Genomic DNA, 26,919 nt, shown 5'->3' on the forward strand with positions numbered 1-26,919 from the left:
CAAAAGAATTCACCAGACGGGCTTGTGGGCAGACCAGACACAAAAGAAAGGATTCATGAACTCTAAGACAGGGCAACAGAAAGTGCCCAGACTGAAACACAGAAAGCCAAAGAAGGAAAAACCAAGCATAACAGCACCTCAGAGGCCTGTGGGACAACAACAGAAAGTCTCGTTGTAACAGGAGCCCCAGGGAAAGAGGAGAGAAAGAAAACAGAGCAGAAGACATAGTTTACGAGAGAAGAGCCATGATCTTCCCCAACGGTATTACATAGATCAGCCCACAGATCCAGGAAGCTCACCGAAGTGAAAGCGGAACAGAAACACGGAGAGCCACGCCAAGCGCACCCCTGCTACCATGATACAATGGAAAGAGAGAGAGAAAAATCTGAAAACTAGCCAGAGACAAGGAGGCACAGCACACCCGGGGGAGGGCCAGCTGTGCCCGTCTTCTTGCGGCCAGGAGTCAGTGGCTTGGTCACTACCTCAGTGCGAACTCCAGATCCAGCAAAAATAGCCCTCAAAAGTAAGGGGATATAACGACATTTGTAAGGACCTCCCCATGGGATCTCTGGCCTGAGATTCTGAGAATCACATCCATAGAGTAACCCCTCATGAGATTCTAAGTGGAAAGACGTATAGCAAAAGTATGAATGAAAAAGAGATTAAAGTAACTTTAAAAAAGACACGTTTGAGACAAAATAAGACAGGGAAAGAGGCACACGTGTAGCAAGACGGGACAAACAGGAGGAGGGCACGCTCGAATCACACCGTGTCCGCAGCTACATAGAACATCTACGCAAAACGTAGATGGCTAAATGCTACGGTAATAACAGGCTGTTGTGGGGGGGGGAGCCCAGGGGCTGACCTCATGTTGTTTACGAGAGACACACTTTAAATCAAAGGACACACTAGGTTGTAAGCAAAAGGGTGAGGAAGACGGGCCCTGCCAACCCTCAGCACACGGGCAAGGACAGGATCCCCCAAGACGAGCATGGACGGAGAACGGGCGAGCTGACCCGGGTGCTCCTGGACGAGGAGGAGCCGCTGGGCAGACTGGGGGGGCGTGGGGACAAATGTGGAATTTCATCAGTGAAGTGCAGAGCGGAACACAGAACGTCCAACTGCGCCACGTGCTCGTTGAGGAAGGGCTGAGAAGGGACCCCGCGGTACCGCACAGGTCACTCAGTAGGGTGGCAGGGTCAAGAGACAGACAGATGTGGGCTCAAGAGCTTTAATGTACATGGGGGTGACGAGAAAGGCAGGTGAGCCAGACGGGCACCTTTCCTCCGTCCCCCTGAGGTCAGGAGTTAATGGAGCCAAAGTCGCTCAAAGCGCCGGGGGCGAAGGACTGCCCGCGGGGGCCCGGGTGCACGGAGAGGGTCCTCTCAGCTGCGCGACAGAAGCCTGCTCGCCCACGTACCTTCTCCGAGGAGGTCACCTGACAAAGTGAGCGGCAGAGGACCCCAGAGGGGCTCCTGGGAAACCCCCTGAAGGTGGCTTCTTGAGAGAGAGAGACAGAGTCCTGAGCAGACTCCACAGCCGGAGCCTGACGCGGGCCCGGCCTCACAAGGCCGAGCTCACGACCTGAGCCGGAACCAAGAGCGGGACAGAACGGAGCCGCGCGCAGCCCTGAGGGCGGCTGTTGCAGAGAGACACGGCGGATTGAAGGACGTCCGGGGACTCTCAGGAGGCCACCAGGAAGACGGAGAACTGGAGAAGATGAATGGTCTGCGCGTCCTTCCCTGCCCATCCCCATCCTCCTGTTTTTCTCTCTCTCTTACTCTCTCTCTCACACACACACTCACTTCAATGAGTTTGTGATAAATAGTGCAATTTTTTTTAAAAAAGGCAACTAGTAACTCTAGAAAAATCAAAGGACTCCAAGCACGTTGTGTTGCACACGGAATGCGTCACAGATGCAAACATTCATGGGGTATCAGAAAAGAGAATCCACTCAAAGGACTTTGAAAACTCGGATTTTCCCAAATCCTAACAGCCCGGCCTCGGGCAGGCGCACAGGCGCGGCCTCCTCCCAGTGGCCCCGCCGCTCCGGCCCGACAAGGGAGAGAATTCGGGCCTGCGACCCCGCCCAGCACTGAACGACATCCCCACGTCGACAATCACGAGACCCTCCTTGTGACGTCCGTTCTGAGAGTCAAGCTACGGCCGCCAGACAACGCGGAGCGGCTAAAGCACAGACGGGGGTGTGATCTGGGGCACGGGGACAGGAGGAAGAGACGCTGCTGCCGCTCGGAGCCAGGCCAATGTGTTGGTCACAAACCCAAACCTCGCCGGGGCGCCGGGGACCGAGCACGGCCGACACGGGGGTGCAGGGGCCGCTGGGCTTTGCCTCGAGTGCCTGTCCGGATGCGGGGATGAGCCCCCCTCCGGGAGCACCAAGACTGGGAACGGCTCAGGGAAGTGGCCGTGGGGGCTGCACGCGGGGTGTCGCACAGCCGGACCACTGGGAGCGGAGCCCGCAGCCCGCGACTGGCCCCGGCGCGCGCTTGCGACCCCCAGGAGAGGACAAGGTCGGAGGAGCCGGTAAGGTGTGTGGCGCGTGTGCAGACTTCGGAGATCCTCCCCCCACCCCCAACCGCTTCCCTCCGACGCGTCACACTGCCGTCCGGAGCTGAGAATCACACAAGTCGGCGCTCCGCGGAGGGGCCGCAGCGCCCGTGCGGACCACGTGTGATCGGCCACTCGGGCAGCGCCTTGGTACAGAATGAAGAAGAGCCAGCGCAGGGTCTCTAGGGCTGTCGAGACCAGCAGCGAGCTCTCAGGCCCTGTAGAAAGCCCGGCGGGCCCAGGGGACGGTCCCACATCGATGCGGGACACAGTTGTGGGCCACCCCAGGCAGGAAGCCGTCCTCCCAGGAGGACTCTCAGCGGCTGCCTCCCCCCAGATTGCCCCCCCAGCCACGGGGAGGGACCCCATGTGCTAAGGGCCCCGCGGTTGCCACAGGGGCCAGTAATGAACTCTGTCCATCTTGTTCTGAGTGCCGGCCGGCCACGGACTTCAGAACTCCTGACTTGCACAGATCTGTAAACGCTAAGTCACAGAAGTCCTGAGAGCAACGGTGGCCCCCAGGAGTTCTGGTGCCTCTCTGTGCAACCAGGAGGGGGGCGGCAGGGCGGGTGACCAGGCAGCAGGTGACCAGGTGACCCACGTGGCCCCCCAATCCCGGAACTGTGCTCCGCTTTAAAACTTTAACCAATGACACATGGTGAACTGCAGGCACAACTTTCTTGATCAGTACAAATCTCAGTTCCTACGTGGGGTATTTTACTGTTTGAAAATGGAAATAAATTCTTCTTTTCAAATTGACGATCATTAGTTCTTCTAAAACTAAAGCCCCGGGGGCATCTGGGTGGCTCAGTGGGTTAAGCCTCTGCCTTGGACTCGGGTCATGATCTCAGGGTCCTGGGATCGAGCCCCACATCGGGCTCTCTGCTCAGTGGGGAGCCTGCTTCCCCCTCTCTCTGCCTGCCTGCCTGCTTACTTATGATCTCTCTCCCTCTGTCAAATAAAAAAAAAATCTTAAAAAAAAATTTTATTAAAAGAAAAAAAAAGAGAACTAAAGCCCAGATCAAGAGAAAGCAGTCGTCGCTGGTCAGCACTCAATAGTCACCCACTGGCCATACAAAGGACGGCCCAGGCGGCCCACTCTGGGCATCAGGGTGAGAAAAGGTGCGGGTCCTGGGGAGGGGTCCCTTCTCCAGGGGGGGTGCAGCAGGGCTGCAGCCAGCTCCCCACACGTCCCCACGGGCATCCGGACAAAGCCGTGGTGGGCAGCCCCACTCCCGTGCCAAGCTCTGCGGATAAGCCTCGACCCCATGGGTGGCCCCAGTCCCATGCCCTGCAGCGCTGACCGGGGCCGCCCCTGGCCTTGGTCCTTGAGCCACTCCAAGGGCCACATCCATCTCACTGCAGGCCACCCAGGCCGGGGCCGGCAGCCAGTACACCCAGCAGAGCATCCCTGCCCTTTCCCAGGAGGGCCAGAGCCACTGCCAGGTTCACCGGCCCCTGGACCACCAGTGTCACCAAAGACAGCACGCGTCACTGGTGCAATGCGGGTGGCTGGCAGCTCGTCCCTCCAGCTGTGGAGCTGAGCTCAGGACCCCTTCTCCAGGCTCCTGTAAGCTCTGGGATACACGGGGTCAGGGCACAGCAACCACGTGGGAAGCCAAGCCAGGGCTCAGCCCCAGCTCCACAAGCCCCGGCGCTCCAGGTCCACTCCCCTCCTGCCCTGGGCGGCCTTTGGGGGACCCCGAGGGCGGGTGCGGCCAAACCCACAGCCCTGCATAGGCCCCTGGGCCCCAGCCCAGCCTGGCCGGCGCCCATGTCGCCTCACTCAGTGGGCTCACCCCAACTTCTTCTGCTCGGGCTGCCCCTCCCCCGCCTCCCAGGAATACTTTTCTTAGACTGGAAACAGTCAAATTAAGTCCAACCAAAAAAAAAACGAGCATTTTACCAAACCGGCTCTGAAATCTGTCTGCTTGTCCAGTGCCAGGAGCAGCGGACACCCCTTTGCCGCCAAACGGCTTCTCAGGGGAGCAAGCACAGCAGGTATAGCCCCAACTCGGAAAACGGCCCCTCAGAAAAGGGGCAGGAAGCTGCTCCCAGTGCTGACCCAAGGCCGTCTTCCTGCTTCCCACCTGCTCTCGGAGGCCTGTGTGCTCCTACCCCAGGCCCTCAGCCAGAGGGGAGGGAGGCTGCATCCGCCCGGGGCCAGGACCCCAGCCTTGGGAATAGACAGAGACCCCACAGGGTCATGAGGGCAGGGGAACAGGGGAGCTCCCCCAGAGCCAGCAGCCGAAGGCCCCCACCAGTGGCTTTCCTGGGACCCTCCCTGCCCCCGGGAATAGGTCAGCTTCTCTGCTCTGAGGCCATGTCCCCAGAGGGAGCCTCCTCACCCCAAAGGGGAGGGCAGCCGCAGGGGCCGGGCATGGGGAGGCGAGCCCACCACACACGCCGGCTCTGCCCCTGCAACCGCCCACTGCACTCCCTCTGGTTAGTGCTGGGCAGGGAGCGCGGGAGGGGCCGGAGAAGCACACTCACACCCACATACACACGCATGCACGCCGCGGTCCAAGTGTGACGTGCTTCCATCACCGAACGCCTCCTTCCTAAGGAAGGATCGAGAAGCCAGCCCGCAGCCTGGGCCTTCTGAACCCTCCGCCACCAGGGGACTGCCCAGGCCCCAGGCCCCCCACAGCGGCCAGTCTCCCACAGCCGCCTGCTCAGGGCCCCTGATGGAGAAATCCAGTCCCGGGGAAGCGCCCTTGGAGCGCCCCCAAGGGTCAGCACTGGGCCTGCAGAGCCGTAACAGAAGGTGGGGCAGGGGCGGGGTCCCCTGGGCGCACGAGAGGGCAGCCGCGCCAGGGCACAGACCAGGGGCCTGCGTCCGTCCTTGGAGGTCCCAGGGGAGCCTTCGGAGGCATCAGGCTGAAGGCTGCGGTGGGGGTGGGGGGGGACATTGCCGGGCACAGCTGATGGGTCATATGCCCCCAGGGGGGCCATGGGCTGCTGGGGTCAGCACAGCAGAAGGCATAGAAGCTCCTCCCACGAGCCCAAGAGCCATGAGGGGACCTCTGGGTGGGGCCAGGGGAGGGGCCAAGGGATAAAGCCCAGGGAAGAGAGAGCTCCTGCCCGCAAGCCCCACCCACAGCTAGTTTTGGGGAGGAGCTAGTGGGGTGGGGGGGGTGTGCAGGACAGGGCCTCTGACACCGAATCGCGTGGGAGAGCCCGCCCCTGAAGTGGCCTGGCCAGGGGACCCCGGCCTCAGCGGGCGGCCAGCGGCCTCCTCAGCCACGGGGTGGGCAGTGGCAGGCCCAAGGACTCGGCTCAGGTGCACACCTTCCCACCTGGGAACCTGACAGCTGGGGCCCGCGTGGCCCAGGGGAGACACGGAGCCCTTCCCATGGGTGGCTCTGTCCCACTCGGACCCACACGCGCCCGCACGGGACTCACCCTCGTGTGGGGAATAAGGCGGTCTGGGCTGAGCCCGCGGGTGGAAGGTGCCTCTGGGGTCAGGGCCAGCCTGGCTTTGAGAGCTGGGGGTGCGGGCTCCAGGGGGCCCAGGTGGTTTCCCAGGGGGGCCCGGGCCCCGCCTCTCAGCAGCAGAGGAGCACAGGCAGGGGAAAGGGTGTGTCCCCAGAGCGGGCTGGGGTCGTGGGGTCAGAAGCCTGTCCAGGGCCGGGGGTAGAGCCCTGCCCACGGGGCAGCTGCAGGCCCCCTCCCCGCCCCGACTCTGCCCGCTGACTCGGGCTGGGATGTCCAGGTGGGGGCCCTGGCCCAGGAGCCAGGACGAAACAGGGAGAAGCAGGCGAGAGGGCCCCACGGTGAGCAGGGGTGAGGCTGGAGGCTGCCAGTGGGGTTACCTCTGCCCCCCGGGGCAGTCGGGCCACCTTGGAGGCCAGGTTGGGGAGCCTGCTCAGCCTGGTGGCGGGCGCTCCCACCGCAGCCCTGAAGGACCCCCGGCTGGTCTCCAAACCCTGAAGGACCCCGGCTGGTCTCCAAACCGGAGCTGCCTCATACAAAGCCCTCCCCTCCTCTCTCCTGCCAAACCGCGCTCTGTTGCCATGGCAACGAGAGCAGAAAAGGCAGGCCGCACTAAGGCTCCCCCCTCCACCCCCTGCTCTCCGGGCTCCTCGGCCGGGCAGCACCCAGTGGACACCCGGCCTCCCCGCCCCCGGCACGCGGGCCTGGCTTCAGCTCACGAACACCCGCTCCACCACCCACTCGGCGCCCCCCCCCCAAGCCCCGCCCCGGAACACCCTGCCCCGGGCAGCGCTTGCACTGGGGAATGGCTGGTGGCCTGTCTGGTCCCTGCCCCCCCTGCCCCCCAGTGCTCAAGCCCAGAAGCACCCAGGGGGGGCCAGCCCCTCCCCGACGGCCCACCCTGAGGGATGCGGAGACTGCTGGGGAGGCTCAGGAGGGTCCCGGCTAGCGCGTGGGTGCGCCCCGCAGGTGAGCCAGCCGCAGCCGAACCCGGGCCGGCCAAGGACCCGGCCCAGAATCACGGCGGCCCCCAGGCTCTGCTGTCCAGGGCAGCTACAGGGGCCCGAGGGCGCGGGGCGGGGGCAGGGTGGAGGCGGCCCAGAGCAGCAGCGGCCTGCGGGCGCCCTGGTGCGTTCTCACACCCCTGGCAGGCCGACGGCACAGGGGTGCCTTTCTCCACAAGGCCCCGCTCGGGTTCCTCAACCTGCCCGAAGGCCCACGAGCCGCAGACTCAGGCGAGCGCCCGGCGTGCGGGATGGAGGCTGCCCTCAGGCTCGTCCGGGTTACCGCCGAAGCCCGCCTCTCCCCCGGGCTGCCCTTGGCAGCGGCTCGAGGCAGCTCCAGGGCCAGGAACCATGCGGCCTCTCTCTAGGCACACCGAGACCCATCTGCATGGTCAGCCAGCCATGGGGACGCCCCCGTAAGAGCCCTCGGCCCCTGCAGCGGCCGCCCGGTGTGTGCAGGGGAGCACTGCGGGCACGGGCGTCCCTGCTCCCCCGACCACGGAGGAAAGGCCCACTGCACTGGGGAAGCGGCCCCTGACCGGCTCCTTCAGAAGCCGCCGAGGCCGCGTTGTTCGAGAGCGCCAAGGGTGAGAGGAGCGGCTCGTCACACACCCACCCAGACAGCGGCTGCGGGCCGGCCTGCGCAGCGCCGGAGGCCATCCTGGAGGACCGCTCCCGGCCTGGCCACAGCTCTCCACACTCAGGCACAGGGCCCGGGAGCGGGGGAGGCAGCCGGGCTCCATGCTGCTCCGGGGACTGCGGGAGCAAGAGGATGCCAGCACTCCCGGGTCGGTCTGGCCCTTTCTGCCCAGGGACCCCCTGCACCGGCCACCTCCCTGGTGGTGGACAGGGCAGACATCGAGTGCGCCTCCCGTGATACTGCATCTGCCCTCCGAGGGCTGCTGCCCAGGGACCCGTGCCCCAGGTCTGTCTGGACTCGGTCCCACTGCAAGCGGGGACGTGCTCAGGGCCACGGAAGGGGCGGGGGCCAGGGGGCCAGGGGGCCGGTCTCTTCTCCCAGGAGTACGGCTGCTGAGGAAACCAGAGGCTGGGGGCTGCCACAGATCCCCAGACTGGCGGGAAGGGCAGGAGCCCCCTCCAGAGGACTGCTGGCTGGGGGAGGCAGGGATTCCCTCTCCCCCAGAGTCACAAGCTTGGCGCTGGGTGGTTGCCATGGTAACCACAGAGGCATCAAGATTCACAGGGCTGTGTGATGCAACGGGCACCGCCTCCCCCCGACCCCCTGACCATTCCTCCAGGACAAGGAGTCCCAGATGGCCTCCTCACCGGGAGCCAGGCAGGGGGCAGCCGTTCCTCCCTCAGCCGCCTGCCCCTGGCTGACAGCCAGAGCAGGGGCTCCCGCAGACCCAGCAGGGCCCACGCGCCCAGCTAGCATCCCCGAGGGATGACCACTGACGGTGTGCCCAGCTCTGCGCCCTATGGGCATGAGCCCCAGGTGCTCGGGAACCTGAAGACCCAACCTGAGAACCACAGGGGCCCCTCTGCCTGGGGGAGTCGGGGGACAGTGAGGAGGTGCCCCCCAACCTGGGTCCCAATGCCCCCTGACCACATGCAGGCTGGGGCAGGATGCCCAAGGGGACCCCGCAGCCTGGCCTGGGGCACAGAAGGCTGTGGAGCCAGTAGTCCTGGGGCTAGCCCGGGAAATTGCCCAGCAGACGGCTGGCCCCACCCCTGCAGGTCGCCCCTGCCCCCCACCCGGAGCCTCCGCCCACTCTGCACCATGAATCCGGTTCCCATAGGGGCAGCTGAGGGCAAGAGACTTTGGCTAACTAGTTTTTCAATTCAATACTGTAAAATTATCCCAGTGAAATATTTTGATTAAGCCCAGTAGCTATTCAGAAATTCAACCTTGGCAAGTTCTGTTTTTTGTTTTTTTGTTGTTGTTCAAGCTGGTGCCCTAGTTTAGAAGCCTCAGGACTGGGGCTAATGACGGGGTCACCTGCCAATGCCCACATGCCGGAGGGAAAGGTGCGGTGCTGAGGAGCCTCGGGAAGGGGGTGGGATTGCGGGGAGCATCTGGCAGAGGGCGAGGGCCTGGGGGCTGCCGCGGAGGGAAGAGGGCTGGGGAGCCCCACGTGCAGCGAGGCGAGACCCCAGGGGGCCAGGGTCACACCTGCAGAGTGGACGCCATGGCGTGGCCAGCAGCTGTCCAGTGCCCCAGGGAGGTGTAGAGGGACTGCCTGAGTCTGTGCCCAAGCGCCCGGCAGGGGAAAGACCAGGGGTTGCCCAGAGAGAGGAGCAGCTGGCAATCCGGGTCCCTGGGGTCCCAGCAGCAGACTCAGACCTCAACCTACCTGCCCAGCAGAGCACAAAGGCCTTCCCTCCGTACTGTCTCCACAACTGCCAGCACCCGTCCCGCCAGGCCCCCGGCACAGCAATGGGCTTGCCCGCCCTGGGAAGCCCGAGGGAGCCACCACCTGCCACCGCAAACACAGACAGACACCCACGGCCTCTGGGGGCCAGGCCCAACCCTGTCCAACTCCACACACACCTGCTAGGCATGAGGGACCCTCCGGCACAGAGCCAGGCCCAGGGCCACCCAGAAGCCAAGGCAGGGGTGCAAACATTTCCTAGAAGCCGTGGGGCCTTCTCAATGGGGCAGGAGCCGCGAGAGAGCAGACGCCAGAGGCCGGACACCCTCCATCCGTGCCTGCTCCCCAGCTCCCAGGAGCACCCGTGGCCCAGCCACCAGCCCGCTGACACAGGACACAGGGAAGCCACATGCTGCTGAGGGCCCCTGCATCTGCCAGCCAGCCTGGGGTCAGGCAGATGAAGGCGTAGTCCCCTGCCTGGGGCCACCAGGCACCCCCAGACTCCCCTTAGCCCAGCATGCCCAGGAGGGCTGCCCGGGTCAGCCTCAGAGACGCACAGGCTCCCATAGCTGAGCAGGCTGGAGGGGAAGAAGCGATAGGGCAGACAGAGCCCCGTGGGGCCGTCCCCCAGGTAGGACAAGTCTGTGGGGCCTTCACAGGAAACCAAGGCCATCTCTGCAGGGGAGCAGACAACACGGGGCTGCTCAGAACTCCGTCGGTGCGGGGTTTAGCGCTGAAAGCAAACCAACCAACGAAACAACCAACCTGGTCAGCACTTAAAACACTCTGACTTGGTTTCCCCAATCACTAGGATGGTTTTGTGTCCGCCCTCCCAGGGGCCCGCAAGCTTGTGCCCTCTCCCTGCCGGGGGGGCGGGGGTCACTGAGTTAGGCCCTCTGCCCAGACCTCTCCCGGGGAGAGCAGTGCTGGCTCTGCGGCCCGGCCGGACAGGGAGGCTCTTCCTAGAAAAGGAAGCCGGGGCAGGGAGCCCAGTGCCCGGAGCCCGCGGGGTGTGGCAGGGCAGGCCCAGGCCCCAGTCCATACCAAGGCACAGACACCCCGACTGTAGGGACCACCTAAGCCAGGGGAGTTAGGGGCTGAGGCGGGTGCTGGGGCAGGGTGCCTGGGCTCAGGGACCCTGGCCAGTGTCGTACATGACCGAGATGTGAAGGCACCGGGGCTGGAGGCGGGGGGCCACAAGTGGGTCATTCCTGGTCTGGCCAAGGCTGCCCAGGCAGCCTGGTACTGGGCTTGGGTGAGGCACAGCGGTCGGGGGTACTTCTCAGCCCCTCTGCTAGGGAGTGACCTCCATGGGGGCAAAGCCATACATGCTCGTGTCCCTTGGGGGGTCATGCTCCCAGACACACAGAGGGCGGGCCACACACCCTGCGCCCGATCCCCGCAGCAGGGGAGAACACGCCGAGGCCCCATGCCCCCACCGCCACCCCGCTGGGGTGGGAGCCAGGAGTGCCAGGAGGACGTAATCTCCGGCGCGGGCTACTAATGGAATCTGCTTACCGGGCGCGGGCAGGGTGGGGGGAGAGGCAAAGACCCCCTGCCCACAGGTGTCCCTCTCATCCTCCCAAACCCCTGCCCGGGTCCCCTGCCTGGAGCTGTCCGCAGTCACCTCTGTCACCTCCTCTCCCCTCAGCACTGGCCCTCGGGGGCTGGAGATGGGTTCAAGACCCCAGAAACGAGCAGCCCCTCCTCTGACGGCCACGGCCTGCCGGCGCCCAAGCTCAGGCCTGCTGCTCCCGGGTCCAAGGCCCCTGCTTGGTGGCCCTGGACCACTGCCCTGACCTGCTAACACCCAGTGACCTGAACCCCGAGCCAGGCTCAGCCCCACCAGCCTCCCCCACCCTCAGGAGCACCCACCGCCCGGGGCCTGGGCCGGGGAAGGTACTGATACTCACACATGTGCCCTCTGCCCTCGGGAACCTGCAAACCAGCCTCAGAGCAGGCCCCCTGGACACGGGCCAGGGTGAGGAAGGCCTGTACCCAAGTGGAGGCCACCCGTCCTAAGGCCACACACACCAGACCTGCCATCACCCTGCTGGCCTGCGGCTCCCAGGCTCTGTCTCTGCGGACCTGTGGATGGGCCCCCGACAGGCCGAGGAGAGGCTCAGGGCCCCTTGCTCCCCAAACGCCCAGTCAGCACCTGGCCTGAGCCTGCCTAGAGCTGATGCCCCGCCACCACATGCCCGCCCTGTTTCTGGGGGCTACAGAGCTCCCAAGGCAGAGGCCACTAGTCATCTAAAAGAAGTGCCCGAAATAATAAAATTAAATTGAATTAAAATAAGTAAATTTAAAAAAAATAAAACAAGTGCCCCTGCGAGTGGGCTGGCAGCGGGGGTGGTGGTGCTGGACAGCAGGATGCCCCACAGCAGTGAGCTGCTGAGACCAGCATGGAAGGGTAGAGCCGGCCAGACGGGGCCTGGATTGCGTGCCCACAGCCGCCAGCAACTCTTGGGGGCCTGGCTTCCCCAGGGGCCTCTTCCAGGCTCCGGAAGGGCCAGTCACGCAGACACTAAGGTTAAGGGTGTCCCTCGATAGAGTGACCTACTGCCCCCTCTTGAAGTCCTGCTGCAGAGGCAGATGGGGGGACCCTGCCAGGGGCCACCAGGGCTGTGCCTGTACCCTGGGACTGTCACCTACGGGCCCCCAGCCAGGTGGACTCAGGATGTGGCAGATGCCTGGACAGAAGGAGCAGTGAAGGAGGCTGCAGGGCTAACAGGCTCAGCCCTGGTCCCCAGCGCTCCCCTGGACCTGGCCTTCTGTCCGATCCCCCGCTGGTCATCTGCACCCCCCAGCCTGGCTCCCAAAGGGGGCGGCAGCAGCCCGACGAGGAGGTAATCCCCACACTGATCCATGGACCAAGGATGGCATGGCCTGGGGTGAGGAGCGGCCACCCTTCTGGGTCTCTGAACATGGGGATACCATGACTGGCCCCCCACGTGACCCAACCGGGCTCCCCAGCCCTCTCTAGCAGATGTGAGGGCAGTGTGGTGCAGAGGGGCTGCTAGGACACAGAGCCCCAAGGTCAGAGGCCCCAAGGCTAACTGACCAAAGGCAAGCTGTGGAATAGGGTCTGAGCACCCCGCAGGCAGAGGAACCGGGTGGGGCATGGATGTGGCCTGTCTCTACCTCCCTGGGCAGCGCCCAGGACAGCAGCTCTCTGGGGACGCAGAGGACAATGCACACCACAGCCCCTCCCCTAGCCAGACTCCGACAGGTGCTCCCCTGAAGACCCCAGGCCACCAGGTGCCACCTGGGGGTTCCCCTCCAGCCTCTGCCAAGCCTCATGCGTCTGTTGTGCCAGCCAGGACCACACCGCCCGTGTGTGCAGATGCCTCCATGGCGTCTGCTGGAGGGTGTTCTATCTGTGCCACTTTATGATTAGTTATAAATCCCCTGGGATTTGGGCTTTAGAGTCAGCAAACCTCCAATCTGAGACAAGCCCTCCACCTCTTTAGAGATAAGCCAGCATCAGCCCCTCGCTCTCCACCAAGCCCAGCAGCCGTCCAGCAACAGGAAACACTCCCTCCTGTCTTCTTCTCAGCTCTCGTGGGAGATACCCATGCCCACCCCCAGCTAGCCCAGGATGGTGGTCCTGGCTTCCTGAATTCTATCCCCTACCCCAGTGCCCAGCCCCAGGGAGAGGGTGGCAAGAGCAGACTGCGCACGGAGCGCCATGGGCCGGGGAGACAGGGGCACAGGGTGATACTTGACGCCTCCACCCCCCACATCTCTGTCCCCCCAAGGTGAGGGCTCGAGCAGGCACACTTCTAACCCACAGCCCAGCCCCTTTGGCCACCCCAAGGCCATCCACTGAGGGCTCAATGTCCTGCATAAACCCCTGCACGTCAACCACGCTCAGGTCACAGGACCCCTGAAACAAGGGGCCCCAAAGGGTTGCCACAGGGGACTGGCCAGTGGGGACCAGCCTTCCTCCCCAAGGAGTCCCAACGGTGTCGGCCACCTGCAGCCTCCAGGGCACTGGGCCAGGCAACGGGTCAAGTCCCCCAGGTTGCTCTGTGCCCTCGCCACTCCCCCCCAAACACATCTCCAAGGGGACCCGAGGGGAAGTTTCCTGCCTCTGGAGATACAAAGCAAATACCACAGGAGGACCAGGGGCCGCCCAGGGAAGTCACCTCGAATCAACCCCAGGGCGAGGGAAGTCTCCCTCATGGCCCTGCCTTGGAGGACAGGCAGCAATGACGGTCGTGACTCTGGGGCCTCAGCCTCCTCTTGCCCCCAGAGTCAGTGGCAGCCCCAGGAGGTCTGGCCCCCAGCTCCTTCTGCAGGGAGAGCGGCGACAGGGGACTGGGGGCTCCCCTGGGAGCTGCCACTAAGCACACCTAACCCCCCAGCACCTTCCTCCTCCTGCCCCTTGTCAGCACAGAAGTGGCCCGACAGCCGGGCTAAAACGCAGGCGCTGGCCGGACACCTTCCCGCAGCGGCAGAGGTCTGAGGACGCGCCAGCCGCAGCCTCCCTCCCCGGGAGCGGAAGCTGCAGACTTCAGCACGGCGCTGCTGGACAGCTCCCCACCCGCAGGCCGGCTCCGCGAACAGAGAGCAGCCCCTTGGCCCCGGCCACAACCAGGACCCCACCCAGGGCAGTTTTCTCTCAGCCCTGAAGACCCCAGAGTCAGGGTGCAGCCAGCAAGGCCCCCCACCCAGGAGGGTGCAGGAGAAATGGGGGCATGACCTGAGGCCTTGTGGCTGCGCCCCCTGGAGACTCAGGAAGCAGGGGGCAGGGTAAGGGGGGCTGCCGGCTGCTGGCAGGAACCAGTGAAGGGCACTCCGGGGCAGAGTGCAGGGGTCCCAGGTTGTCCCATGCACCCCCCCATCCCCGTGCCAGTTCCTGATGGCCCTGCTGGCCAGCAGGCCATGCTCCAGGGACAGGGCTCACAGGGAGCTGGCGCCGGAGCACAAGGCTCCTGGGGGCCCCTGCCTTCACAGAGGGGCAGAGGGCGTAGGCGTAAAGAGAGAGGCTTTCAGACGGTCAGACGGTTCAGCAAGACGCACACGCCCATCTGGGGAACACACCTGCACAGGCAGCCTGAGCCCTGACCACGGCGGGAGCGGGCACGGCCTCCTCAAGCAGGCCTAGCCCCAGGCAGGAAGCCCAAGAACACACACAGTGTAGGGGGTGCCAGGAGTCACTGGTTCTGCGTGAGGTCACATGCGGAAGGCCCAGGCCCGGCGTGCTGGCTGAGCCGCTCGGCGAGGACGGAGCCGGCCCGTGGGCCCAGGGTGGGCAGGGCTGCGGCCCCCCAGCCCAAGCTCCGGCTACGACACGCGCTGCTGTCCGCCTGCCTTTCCAGGCCACAGTGAGCCGGCTCTCAGGGAGACGACCACCGTAGCCAGGGCCTGAGGCTGGTGTGGAGCCAAGGGCCAGCGGGATACCAGGAGGGGCAGTGCGGTCCACGCGCCGATGGGCCTCCCTCTGCCACGCTGCTATGGTCATGGGGTCTTGGGAGGCGGGACCAGGGGAGAACCAGAGGCCGGCCCCACCTGCATGACCCTGCACGACCCCCACTCCTCCACATGCAGCAGCCCCGCCGGGCCTGCACCTCTGTGCACACAGCAGTCACCAGAGCTTCGGGACGGGGCAGGGCTATGGCCCCTAGGCAGCCCCGAGCCTGTGTTCTGCCGTGACCCACACCTGGCTCCCAGCCTGGAGGGTCCGTGGTCTAGACGGTGCGGACCACAGGCCGCTACACCGACCTCGCTGCACCGGGACAGGATACAGCCTCACACCGTGCGCCCCCCTACCAGCAGCCGCATCCCGGGGGAGCTCAGGAACTCAGACCCTCACGGTCCCAGGCCTCGGGGTGATGCCCAGCTTGAGGACCCCTGGCAGCAGCGTCTGGCCCCGGGCCCCGCCGGCCTCCAGGCACCCCGGGCAGAGACCCAGCCAGTGGTGGAGACTCAGCCTTCAGGAAACGGTCACTTCTTATGAAGGATCTAGCATCGTGCTGACTTCGGCCAGTTTAGGGACCTGGTGCTGGCTGCACGGGGTGACCTGGCACTGTGCTTTCCTAGAGTCTCTGTCAGACACCCACACCAAAATATCTAAACTATGGCTGGGACTCGCCTCCAAATAAGGCAGGCTGGGGGAGGGGGCGAGATCGCTCTCCTGTTGCCGGGGCTGGGGTGGGCTCTCGGGGCCTGGGTGCTCTTCTGTGTCTGAAAATGCCCCTGTGTGGAAGAAGGGGGGAAGCCGGTTCCCATGAAGCCCCCAGCTGTGGTCCTAGCAGACAGGCAGGGCCCGATCCGGGGGGATGGCGGGGGCAGGACAGAGGAAGCCGCCGGCCGGCCAGCAGCGAAGCATGGAGCGGAGGCGTCCCAGGGCAGCAGGGCGTTGCAGGGTGGAGGAAGGGACAGGACGAGCTCTTCACCGGCCCAGAGCCTTCGGGGTGAGGCAGCCACCACCCTGAGGCCCCGCGACTGTGCCCCCTGCTCCCCGACCCTGCAGCCCAGCACAGCTGGCCCCGCTGGCCTTGCATCAATGCCCACTCGGCCCCCAATGAGAACTCAACATCACACCCGCCAGGACACGAGTCGATGAGACAACTCACCGGTCCTCGTTCCTCCCCGCGGGCCCCTGCCCAGGCCGGGGCTCCTTCACGCACCGTGGCCGGCACATGGCCCGAGGGGGATACTGGGTACAGCAGCCACACTGGGCCCCTGCCGAGCCCTAGGGTAGCCGTGTCCCTCACCAGCATGACACGTGAGGAGATCTGAGAAACAGCATAGGGACGGGACCCTCTCCAAGAGGTCGCAGAGACCACCCACAATCTGAGCTCTTCACGGACGGCCCGGTGGGGGCCCGGCCCTGGGGGGTCTGGGCTGAGCCTGGAGACCCCAGACAGTCACAACACCCCACACCTTCCGGCTGACTCTGGCAGGGGGCGGCCGGCCCAGCCCCTTCCAGGCTCCCACACGCCATATGCCAAGAGAGGACGCAGGAGGTAGGGACAGGTCAGAGGCCTCAGGGTCACGCCTACAGCTCAGCCGACCGCACACATCTCGATGGTCCCAGGGGACCTGGGGCTCCCCAAACACATGGAAACTGCCCCCCTGAAGAGCAAAGAGTCTGGAAAGTTCCACCTTGTCCCTCACCGCAGGCATCAAGGGCTCACGCCTTGATGCTGTCCATACCCAGCAGGAAAACTGCCCAGGCTATACTCAGGCCCCGGGCTCCCCACCCCGGCTAGGGGGCTTCATCTGGCCTCTGCAGACCTGGGCTCCCGACGACCCCTGCCCACCTGTGCCCTGGCCTCCAGCTTGAGAGCAATAGTACCACCGGGGAAGCGGGACACAGGGGCCCAGTCTGCTGGTGACCCCCATGTCTCAGAGAGAATTAGGGGCCTTAAGCTACCCTGCCTCAGGGCTGCCTCCCCACCCCAGCCCTGCCTTACCCCGTGGCCGTCTCTGTCCATGTCTTGGCCCCCCTTGGGAGGCCCCCTAGTCAGGGAGAGAGCCAGCCAGGGCTCAGGAGAGCTCACAGCCAGGCCAGGCCAAGCAGGGGCTCCCTAGCTGGTCGCCTCCTCTCGCTGGCCACAGGGATGGACCTGCCAGGTGCCCAGGCGGCCACCCCCAGCACGGAGGCCCCAGGCCCCTCCCACCCTGACCCTTGGCCCAAGCCAGCAGCTCCCCAGGAGGTACCCGGGCCAAACCGGCCCTCGCAGATGCCACATTCCTGGCCAGGCAGCCTCCCGCCGCCCCCACAGACGGCCCACGGCTCCGAGGCTGACATATCCCCAGCGCCCGCTGCACCACTCAGCCGCATAATCGCGGTTTGGGCTGCTCTCCCACCTCCGCCCCGGGGCCAGCCCTGCCCTCCAGGGCACACAGTCTCCCCTGCCTGAGCCCAGAGTGGGCGGCAGTGGGTGGAAGGTGCCTCCATCACGCGTGGGCTGTTGAGGGCCTAGTCCCGGGGACCCTCAGCCCCTCCACCAGTCCCCAAACCAGAACCAGGAGGCCCTGGGAATCCTCTGTGCCCTGTGGTCAGGCTCAAGTGGGGTCGGCCCCAGGCCCCTGCGCGGACAAGGATGTGGCAGGCACCGGGGGGTGTGGCTCTGTCCTCACAAGCTCGCCCCCAGCCAGGGTGTGTGTCCCCAGGATCTCATGCGGTGTTCTATGCTTCCGTGTCCCCTCCAAACACACCCGGAGGGACCCCGCTGCCCCAGGGCACAGCAAAGAGACCGCCCGGAAGAGAAGCGCTGCTCTTGGACGCCGCAGGGCCTTTGGGAGCACTGGCCGGGGGGTGGGGTTGCTGCCTGGGTCCAGAACACTGGCCCCTCAGAGGCTGCAGAGCACGGCCTGGGCCACCTCTCGGGGTGGGGCCCGACACAATCCGGGCTTTGTCCCTGCGGCCGCAGGCCCGGCCCAGCCTCCATCTTGTCCAGCGTCCGAGACAGCCGGCCAGGGGCCGCCCCGCTCAGCTAGCCGGCACCCCTGGGGCAAGGCCTCAGCCAGCTTGGACACCCGTAGCCAGGCTCAGGGAGGCTCACCCCAAGCCTGGGGCTGACGGGGCCCCGCACCCGGAAGGGCTCCACCAGAGTGGCTGTCAGGAGACACCAGCCCTCCCCACACCAGACAGGGCTTCCTGCAGGGCCCCAGGGAACCCAGGGGTCCCTCCTGTCCTCTGAGAGCCCAGATGGGACCTGACAGCCGTGGACCCGCTGTCCCGCCAGACCCTGCCCGCCGCAGATGTACCCTCCCACGGACACCACTCCCAGCACGAGCCCCACAGAAGCTGCAGGAACCCGGCTCAGGGGCAGGGGGCTGAGCAGCCAAGTCCGGCCAGCCCCTGGCCTAGGCCTCTAGCAAAGACCCACCCCATTAAGCTCTGAGGTGGCCACAAAGTCCTCTGGGCCCACCCTGCATACCCGGAGGGAAAAGCCGATGTGGGGAACACGTGGGGCCCGAGGCCGGTGGCAAGGCCCCTCGGACGCTGTGAGAACCCCGGGAGGCGTGCGGCCCCCCAGGCCCCAGGGACACACTCGCCGTCCGGCCGGGGACCCCAGAGAGTGCGAGCCCTCCCAGGCCCCAGGGACACCGTCCACCAGAGGCAGGCAAAGCAGAGGGGGGCTCTGGGGCCCAGGGAGCCCCAGGCACAGCCACAGCCCAGTGGGCAAAGGCAAGGTGACCCCGGCGGTCAACCGCCTCCTGTCCCAGCACAGCCCCTGGCCAGGGTGCAGGCAGGAGAGCAGCCTCAGCCATCCACGACCCCTGGAAAAGCCCGTTCGGGGTCCCATGGCCCTGAAGGCACAGGTGTTCTCCAAAGCAGAGCAGCAGGCCACCGCGAAGGTGCCCTAACCGCCCCGGCCCGCAGCAGTCCCAGACCCTCCCTCCCATCCGCGCGCACGTGGCCAGGGCGCAGGCGGCGTGCATTCAGGCCCTGAGGTCACCCACCAGCACCTGTGAAAACCAGGACTCGATCAGCTGGAGACCCGCGCCCCTGGGTGGGGCCCAAGTCAGGCTGGTTTTCTGCGCCAACCCCTGTCCTGGCCCCACAGGGTCCTTCTGGAGACCCCGGTGGGAGTGGGGGGGCAGGGGAGCCCAAGGAGCCAGCCCCGGAGGCCCCCGTCCCACACACTTCACCAGGCGTGGCCAAGCCTCTGAGACCCCAGACAGGGTCACGATGCCCCTGGCCACGCTCAGGCAGGCTGGGTTCGGGGGCAGGACCTGGAGCACCTCACTGTGTGGCTCCTCTCCCCCAAAACAGTCCTGGGTGGCTGCCCCCCCCACCACGCCAGAGCCTTCCGTGATGACCTGCTCTGGTCTCTCCCCTTGCAGGTGGGAGCACCCCGTTCCCAGACAGCTCTAGAGACAACCAGGCCCCTGGGCGCAGGACATGCTCTTCCCACCTCACCCTGGGAGCCCTGGCTGGGGGCGGGGGTACTGGCCTCGGAGCTTGGAGCCGAGCCCAGCAGCACCTGGCTTCCCCTTCGCACTGCTGCCCGGGCCGAGCCCTCCGCCTGGCACGTCCTTTCGGCTACACACAGCTCCCCGGCAGGTGGGACCTATGAAAACTCGGGGGTACTCAGAGCTGTGGCCGACCATAGTGGGCAGGGGACACTTTTGAGACCAGGGTCCTAGGCCTCAGCCCACCCCCTGGACCCTCCCATCTTTACCTTCAGAAAACAGCCTGTCCTTTAAGGCGTGACCCCAGAAACCTCCAAGCTGAGCGCCCCTCCACTGGCAGGGACAACCCCCGCAGGGACAGCTCTCAGTCCCGGCCCGGGGCTTCCGGGGGACAGCATGCACTGTGGGAGGGGGGCTGGGGAGCGCCTGTGCTGCTCGGTGGCTGGCAGGACACAGGCCTTTCCGGCAGCTCCAGGGGCCCGAGGGAGACAGGCACGGGGGGCTCGGACCACAACTACTGGAGGACAGGGTCCTGCTCGTGGAACACTGAAGCCGAGCCTGTGCCCTGAGCAGGCGGGGCTTTCCCTCCACCCCTGGGGAGCTGCTGTCCTTGAGCAGAGCACTCGGTTCAGAGCCTGCGTCCTGGCTCAGAGACGGGTTAGACAGACAGAGGCCCGCCTGCTGCACCGAGGGCGGAGGCTCACGGGGCGGGGGGAGAGGTCCCCAGACACAGGAGGTCGTCCACACACGGCCAGCAGAGGCCCAGCCACTCTCCGCCCGTCTACCTTCCTTTTGCTCTGGCTGCATCCCCTTCTCTGGGCCTCAGCTCCCAACAGCACCCTGGGGCCACTCCAGCCAGCCCACCCCCGTCCCCCATCCCCAGGGCACCCCCCCTCCCCCCGCAGCCTCTTGCTGGCTCCCGACTGTCTTCTGCTCAACTTTCTAAAACCAAACACATCCTTGGTGCCCCGGCACCTCCCCTCCCCCTCCTGCCTCGGGCCTGCCCAGCTGCTCCAGCTTGGGGCCATGGGGCACCTGCGGGTCTACCTGTCTCCCCCTCCCTCACCTGTCCCATCGTGGCCAGCTTCCCCCACCCCAGAACTCCTCTCCAGCCTACCTGACACAGGCACCCCATGGGAATTCTCCGAGGGTCCCTCGAGGACCTCCAGGAGCCGACCCAGCCCCCTCCGTGAGGCAGCCCCGGCTCCTCCCTCTCGCCGCCCCCCACCAGTCTCCCAGCGCAGCCAGGTGAGCTGCAGGGTGCCCCCTGCCCCATGTCTCTTGTGAGCTGGACTGACCCTTCATCTGAACACCAGGCCCCAGCCACGGCCTCCTCGGTTCCCACCCGCAGACAGAGGGTTTCCGAGAGCCCCGCATCTTACTGGGCACCGCCGCTCCGGAAACCACACCCAGAGCCCACTGTTCTCCTCCTCCAGCGGGGTCCCCCGGCCTTCTGGTTGCTGAGCCGCAGCCACGTTTGTCAGGCTGGGGTCTGGGCAGGCCCTGCTCCGCTCCCCGGCCTGAACGGCCCAGAGCACTACAGCGCACAACACCCCCCGGCTCTACAGCCTACCAGGACCCGCTTGGGACCCGCCAGCACCCTCCACAGGTCCTCTGCCCCCCAGGTGAAGACGCCTTTCCTGGATCAGGGACCGGATGGACAGCCTTGGCAGTGACACCTGTCTCCCCGAAGGTCCTGAAAACCCAACCCCCCAGTGGAAAACACGACACTGGCTGGGACAGAGACCTCCCAGGCGCTGCCGACCCAGGCGCCCCAGAACGTTAAGGACAGCTGTGCGGAGATGCCCAGGCAGAAGGAAGATGCGCTGGAAACCACAGCCACAGCAGCCTGGAGAGGTGGCCTAACACCCACACGAAGGACAGAGCCCGCCTGCAGAGCCCAGCACGAACCAAGAGCTGCGGGCCACGGGAAAGCTGCGGTAAAAACGCTGGACCAGGCTTGCCACCGGCTCCGCCCTGGGCAGCACTCCCCACCCCACCTGAGTCCGGATGTGCAGGGCTGAGAGGACCAGCAGCCGCCCGGCTGACTCCCTCCCCAAGCGCAGCTTCCCCTTCGCAGGACTCGGGCAGAGTGCACGGAAGAGCAGGGAGAACCCGGGCACGCTGTCGCCCGCAGCGGGCTGGCGGGGGGGGGGGGGGGCGGCGGGGGGCGGCACTTCGAACTACAGTCCTTCATTCTTCCGCTGAGGTCTCCTGGCAGAAAGCCTAGCCCCAGATAAGGTCACACGTTTATCTCCGGAGCAAAAGGACAGGCCTAGGAAACTGCAACTCTCTTGGCATTTGATGCTGAAGACCAGCCAGCAAGCCCCGGGGCCAGGCCCAGAGCACCCACACCCCAAGGACTCCCGTCCAACCACCAAACTCCAGGTGACCCTTCCACAGAAGGGACAGTGAGACAGCACCAAGAGGACAGTCTCCCCCAGCCCTCCTGGGCTGCCGGCACTCGATGAAGCCAGAAGGAACGCGGGATGAACAGCCCCCCCCGGGGGGGTTCCACTAGGCCAGCTGCGACTCCCCTCGAAGGGGAGAGGGACCCGAGGAGGAAGGCCGCTCACTTTGTGCGCCCCTGGGAGCTGCTTCTAAACATCACAGGGCAACGTGTTGTTGACACACACGCACAGCACATCCTTTTGTATTCGTTACTGTTAATTACAGTGGAAACCTCCCGTAATTACCTGTACAACAGACAGCTCGATGGCGAGTACGAGACCAGCCCCCGCCATGGAGACGGGCGAGCACGGCCCACGTATAATTCCTTGCTGTCACCACTCACACGGCGACGCTTCCTTATAATCACATTTTATTGGTACAATAATTAGATTATTTCACTGCTTCCCACATTCTGCTGCCCCAGGTCCCTCCCCCACTGAGGACTTCACCAACCACAGTTGTCCCTTGCAGGAAGCATGCATGTTTTGAACTCAGACGGACACCAGCTGTCTGCCACCACGTCCTTGAACCCCGGGCCACACCATCCCCTCTCCCAACAGTGCTGCCCCACTGCCAGAGGCCCCTTGGGATCTCCGTGGTGGGCACAGAGGCTGTGCCCCCAGAGTGGGAGAGGGGCAGCTCCCACCGCCCCTGCCAGGTCCCTTGCTAGGCACTTCGCCTTAGTTCCATCCCAGCCGCCCTCCCCGGAGAGCCCAGGGCCTGGCCCACTCTGCTCCCTCACACCACCTCCTAGCTGCAGCTCCGCGCCACCCAAGGGCCTTGGGAAGGGCCTGCAGCCTCCTGGGCAGAGCAGCTCCCTCCTGGACCCCCACCCTGCACCGGCAGGGTGGCACCAGCTCGTCCCTTCCTCCTCTCCTCTGCCGGCCCTGGGTCCAAGGAACTTCCAGAGAGACAGGGAGAAGCCGTCAGTGCCAATCGGACCTCCGGACTGCCAGGAGAGGCCCATCCTGGGAGAAGAAAGAAAATGGCTGAGCCTCCCACAAAGCCACTCTGTGAACGCCTGGCCGGCTGGATGAGGGGATGGTGCTCGGCTGGGCGCTAGCCCGATCCCCAGAAAGACAACCGGACCGGCGAGGGCCCTGCCTCCTCCCACAGGCTGGGATTTGGAGATGTATGATCCGGGATCCCGAATAGGGCCATCAGCCTTCCTGTCCCTCCCCTGGGGGAGTGCAGTGTCGCAGACAGGCCAAACAGCGGCTAGAGGAGTGCAAGGCGCTGTCCAGCCCTCCCGGGCGCCTGGGTACTCTCCCACTCCCACCGTGGAGGAAGGTCCGAGCCTGGCCAAGGTGGCCTGCTTGGCCCGCAAGACGCGTAAGGCCGCCTCCCTGCCCGCCTGCCTGCTTGCTTGCCCACCGCCGCCACCACTACCGCCGCCGCAGCCGCCGGGAGTTGGGGGTCGCGGCCGGGGGCGCGCGGCCCGGGGCGCAGCTGCTCGGGCAGCACGCCTATTAGCGCGGCCGCGGCAGACGGCAGATGGGCGCCCGCTCGGCCCCCTCCTCCCGCGGCACAATGGGCCGGGTCGCTCCGGCGCACAATGCGGCCGGGGCCGCGCACCTGCAGCCGGAGCCGAGGGGCGCTGGCCCGGTCCGGCCCGGCCCGTGCGCCCCCGTCCGCGCCGCGTGTCCTTGGGCCGCGCCCGGCCGACCGCAGCCGCGCGGCCTGCGGGATCCGCGGCGGGACCCGGCGCCCAGCCGCCCATTGTTCGCGGCCGCCGGCCGGAGCCGCGGGCCGGGCCTACAGCTCCCCGCTCGGGACGACCTCCTTCCGGGCGCCCCCTCCCCCGCTAGGCGCGCAGTCAGCACGGCCTCCCCGGTCGCGGGCCTGTGCGCCCCTGCTCCCCGGCGCCCCCGGCCCTTCCCGGCGCCCGGTCCCCATCCATGCCCCCAGTCCCCTTCGATGTCCCCGGTCCCCCCCCCACACACGTGTCCCCGGGCCCCCTCGGTGTCCCCGGTCCCCACGGACCCCTGGTCTCCCCGAAGCCCCCGTCCCCCGGCGCCCCGGTCGCTCCGGCCCCCGCTCTCCATCGGGGTCCGCGGTCCCCCGCGCCCCCCCCCGTGCCGCGGTCCCCTGGTTCCCTGCGCCGGGTCCCGGGCCCCCCTCGGTGCTCCCGCTCCCCCCGGGCCCCGGGCGTCCCCGAAAGCCCGCGCGGCCCCCGGCGCCGGCCCGCACGCACCTGTCTGCCCCTTGCCCAGCGTCTTCTCCAGCCGGTAGGGCCCCACATACTGCGCGTGCTGCGCCGCGCCGTCCTTCCCCGTCGATGTCATCGCTCCCGGGCCCGGCGCCGGCGACGTGGGAGCCCCGGGCGGGCGGGCGGCGGCGGCAGGGAGGGGCCGCGTCCGTCCGCGTCCGTCCGTCCGTCCGTCCGTCCGTCCGCGCGTCCGTGCGCTGGGCCGGGTCCGCGGCGCCCCGGCGGGCCGCGCTCGCTCCGCGCCCCGCGCGCCTCCCCGCGCCGCCGCCCCCCGCGCCCGGCTCCGCTGCGGCCCGGCCCGCGGCGCTGCCTCCGCTCTCGGAGAGGACCCGGCGGGCGGGGGCACCAGGCTTCCGCCGCCGCCGCCGCCGCCGAGGCCCGCGCCCCGCGTCCCGCGCCCCCCGCGCACGCCCGTCCGTCAGTCCGCGGCCGCGCAGCCCAGCCGAGCCGAGGCGCCGGGCCGAGCCGAGCCACCGAGCTGAGCCGAGCCGAGCCGAGCGGCCGAGCCGAGCCGAGCCGAGCCGAGCCGAGCCGAGCCGAGCCGAGCGGCCGGGCCGAGCCGAGCCGAGCCGAGCCGAGCTTAGCGGCCGAGCCGAGCCGAGCCGAGCCCGAACGAGCACAGCGGCCTGAGGCGGTGGCGGCGAGTGGCTCCTGCGCCCGCCAATCAGCACCATCAACCAGTCAGCGGCGCCCTGGCTCTTCACTCCGCCTTTCGGCCCGCCCCGCCGCTTGAAGCTCCCGTCAGAGCTGGACTCTGTGAGGCGAGGCCGGGAGGGGCCGGGCGAGGCCGACGCGCAGGGGCGGGGCCGGGGCGGGGCCGGGGCGGGGCGGGGGCGGGGCGGGGCCGGGCCTGGAGGTCTCCAGCTCCGCCGTCCTCCCCCCGGCCCTCGCCCCGCCCGCGCCCGGACCCCGCCCCGCCTGCCGCGCTCCCGCCGCGGAGCGGAGGACCCAGAGGCTCCTCCCGGGTTGGTGCCGCGGCGGGGCCCCCGGTGCCCCCCGGCCCCCGGCCCCTCCCGGCCCCGCCGCGCCGTCCCTGCTGGCCCGGATCACCGCGGTCGGAAGGAGTCTCTCGCCCCGTCCCCTGTCCCGGGAGGGGCGGCGCCGCGGGCGGGGAGCGGCCGAGCCGTGACCTTGCGCCTCCCGCGGCCGCGCCCGGGGCGCTGGCCCCCGCTCCATTCGCCGGGGTGTCCACGGCGACCAGCACAGCGCGGTCAAGGAACTCACCCAGAGTCACACAGCAGCGCCCCACCCCCCGACCCCGGCGGCTCCCGGGCCTCTGCGCGGGCGGCCTTCCGCGGCTCCGCGGCGGGGCCGGGGCGCACTGGCCCCGACGGCTCCGCAGAGGCGTCCGCAGAGGCCGCCGGACGTGGAGGCCCCGATTCTCTCGCAAAGACGCTGGCGCGGCAGAGGGTGGGGGCGGGGGAGCCGGGAGCCCAGGACCCTGCGGGCGACGGGGCCGCCACCTCGGGGCCGCCGCCGGGCCCCCGGGCCGAGGCGCTGGGCACGCCTGCGGCCCGTGTGCTGCGCGCTCCCCGCCGGGCACCACCAGCGGCCCCCAGTCCATCGGGACCAGCCGCCGCTCCTGCCCACCTTGCGGGGAGGGCTCTGGGGACGCTGCGAACTCCGGACCTTTCCAGCGCCCGCCCGGACTGGGGGGCTGGCGGAGCTGTTCCCACGCGCCTTCCCCTTTCCCAGCTGGTCCAGGGGACACCTCGCTCCGCGCTCTGCCCCGCTAGGCTGCGCACGAACCAGGTTCTGTGCTAAGTGCCGGGGCCTCGAGAGGTGTGCAGCCCTAGTCAGGGCCCTGGCCAGGGGGAGGGGGCTCCTGCCCGGGGGTGGGGGGCGTGGGGGGGGGTCTCACAGCCTGAAACACAGCGTCAAAGGCTCAGCTCCAGGCGCGGAGCTGTATGGATTTAAGGAACGTTTGGGACCTTGGACTAAAATGGCCCCGTGGCCAGCTCCCCCTGGACACAGACCAGTGTGCCGGATGCAGAGGGTCCTCTGTAGGCAGAGGTGGGGGGCTAACCCAGGAGTGTCCCCAAGGGGCACCTGCCCGTTGCAGAACGGAGTCACCACAGTCTCCTGAGCCCCCAACCTGCAGTCCTTGTCCCAGATGTCCTGCAGAATCCCTGTCAGGACTCACCTTGTGGCCTCAGCAGCACTGGGCCCTGTTACCACTCACATCTGACACTCCCGGCTGTCAAGACTCCCACTTCTCCCCACCGCACCCTGCCCCTGGCTCCTGGGGTCTGCCCTCTGGGGTCATTTCTCAGGCTTCTCTGTGGAGCCCCAGCCCACCCACCCACCAAGGTCTCGCTGGGCTGTGTGGGACCCCTGCATGTGCCACTCTGTGTCCTCCAGGCCACCACCTTAACCCATCGCCAGCCCCATCCCCAGCTCCATGGCCCTGGGGCCTTCTGCACCTCTCCTTGTGGCTGTTGCACAAATTCTCAACCTCAATGCGTTCCCAGCAGAACCCCTCATCTTCCTATCTTTGTGGGGGTCCAGAACACGACTCCGCTGGCCAGGCTTCCGTTGGCCCAGTCCGGTGCTGGTCTTGGGGCAGGTGAGGGATCTGGGGGGAAGACCGCCCCCAACACTTGAAGAAGAAACAGCGCAGACACTGCAGAGGGCTTTCAGAGCACGGGGGAGCGGGCCGCTTCCGACGCCTCTCATGAGACCATCCCAGTACCAGATCCGGACGCGGAGGAGGTAGGAAGCGCAGGTCCAAGGCCAGTGTGGCTCCGCAGCGCAGACACAGGACTCCCTCACAGAGTCTTAACAAGCCGATCTCCGCTTGTGCAAAGAAGAGTGTCGCGCACGGCCAGGCGGGGCTTATTCCGGGAACGTAAGGTTGGTCTAACGTCTTAGGCTGATGGATTGAGCTGGCCATGTTACTCAGCACCCGTTCACGAGTCAACAAACAACAAATCTGGGGAAACCAGGACCAGCGTCCTCCAATCTGATGAAGAAAGGGAAACAGGAGTCACCCCAGTGGTGAGGGACCGGGTCGGGGTGAGGCGAGAACGTGCCCCAGCAT

General features: G+C 66.8%; 1 protein-coding gene across 12 annotated transcripts in view; it reads right to left on the bottom strand.

The window, feature by feature from the left end:
• The window catches only part of BRSK2 (BR serine/threonine kinase 2), a 58,018-nt gene extending 33,709 nt beyond the window's left edge, over positions 1-24,309 (bottom strand). For 6 of the 12 annotated variants that reach the window (XR_006602499.1, XR_006602500.1, XR_006602502.1 and 3 more), the window contains exon 1: positions 23,865-24,080. Coding sequence is in view for 8 of the 12 variants with exons in the window: in XM_045066740.1 (XP_044922675.1) it covers positions 23,865-23,955 (91 nt within the window). In the remaining 4 variants the exon portion in view is untranslated. Of the gene's footprint in view, positions 1-23,864 lie in introns of all 12 variants that reach the window. The other 6 variants (XR_006602503.1, XM_045066735.1, XM_045066723.1 and 3 more) reach the window with 4 other exon arrangements.
• Between the last annotated feature and the right edge of the window lie 2,610 nt (positions 24,310-26,919).

The sequence above is a fragment of the Mustela putorius genome, unplaced genomic scaffold, assembly GCF_011764305.1.
Source record: "Mustela putorius furo isolate JIRA1106 unplaced genomic scaffold, ASM1176430v1.1 tig00000127_pilon_pilon_pilon, whole genome shotgun sequence".
In the NCBI taxonomy this organism is placed as follows: domain Eukaryota; kingdom Metazoa; phylum Chordata; class Mammalia; order Carnivora; family Mustelidae; genus Mustela; species Mustela putorius.